The sequence below is a fragment of the Mizuhopecten yessoensis genome, unplaced genomic scaffold, assembly GCF_002113885.1.
Source record: "Mizuhopecten yessoensis strain PY_sf001 unplaced genomic scaffold, ASM211388v2 scaffold2461, whole genome shotgun sequence".
Lineage (NCBI taxonomy): Eukaryota > Metazoa > Mollusca > Bivalvia > Pectinida > Pectinidae > Mizuhopecten > Mizuhopecten yessoensis.
The window spans coordinates 57,622-58,329 of NW_018404557.1; the positions used below are offsets into that span (position 1 = coordinate 57,622).

General features: G+C 31.2%; 1 protein-coding gene across 1 annotated transcript in view; it reads left to right on the forward strand.

The window, feature by feature from the left end:
* The first annotated feature begins 486 nt into the window (after positions 1-486).
* The window catches only part of LOC110446031 (protein PFC0760c-like), a 29,167-nt gene continuing 28,945 nt past the window's right edge, over positions 487-708 (forward strand). Inside the window, exon 1 of the mRNA XM_021490975.1 lies at positions 487-560. Coding sequence (XP_021346650.1) covers positions 487-560 — 74 coding nt within the window. The remainder of the gene's footprint in view (positions 561-708) is intronic.

The following is a 708-nucleotide window of genomic DNA, read 5'->3' on the forward strand; positions in this document are numbered from 1 at the left end:
GTTACATTTTGCGTCTTTGACAATATCTTGTTTATTACAGGCATTTTTTTCAAATAATTCTATTTATAGATTAATGATATATAGAAATTTTGCCATAACTTCATTGTTGCTGTAACACCGAATATCAAATCGATTGTACTTGTAATATATTTGATATCCTAATAATACACCAACACAAAATACAAAATGTATACAGCCACATATTGTTATACTCTACTTATCTTTACCTATCAGTGCCAGTTGTTCATAGCCAATACATACACATAGATAAATAACAGTTTATTACGGAACATAGATCTAGAATACTTCATCCAAAATATAATTCACTACAAAATAAAAGGATGCAAAAAAGTAACTCTATACACGAAACGCCAATTTTTTTTATCACTTTTCAAACGTCTCAAAATTGTATTTTTTTATTTGAACGGCGACATCCGTAACGATGTTATCAAGATGAGTATATTAAAGGTAAAACATATCTGACAAATGACCCTTGACAACAGCGTTACTAAGGAAGGTGATACATTTGACGAGGACCATTATAACAACAGCGATACTAAGTAAGTCTATAAATGTGACGAGGACCATTATAACAACAGCGATACAAAGTAAGTCGATAAATGTGACGAGGACCATTATAACAACAGCGATACTAAGGAAGGTGATAAATGTGACGAGGACCATTATAACAACAGCGATACTAAGTAA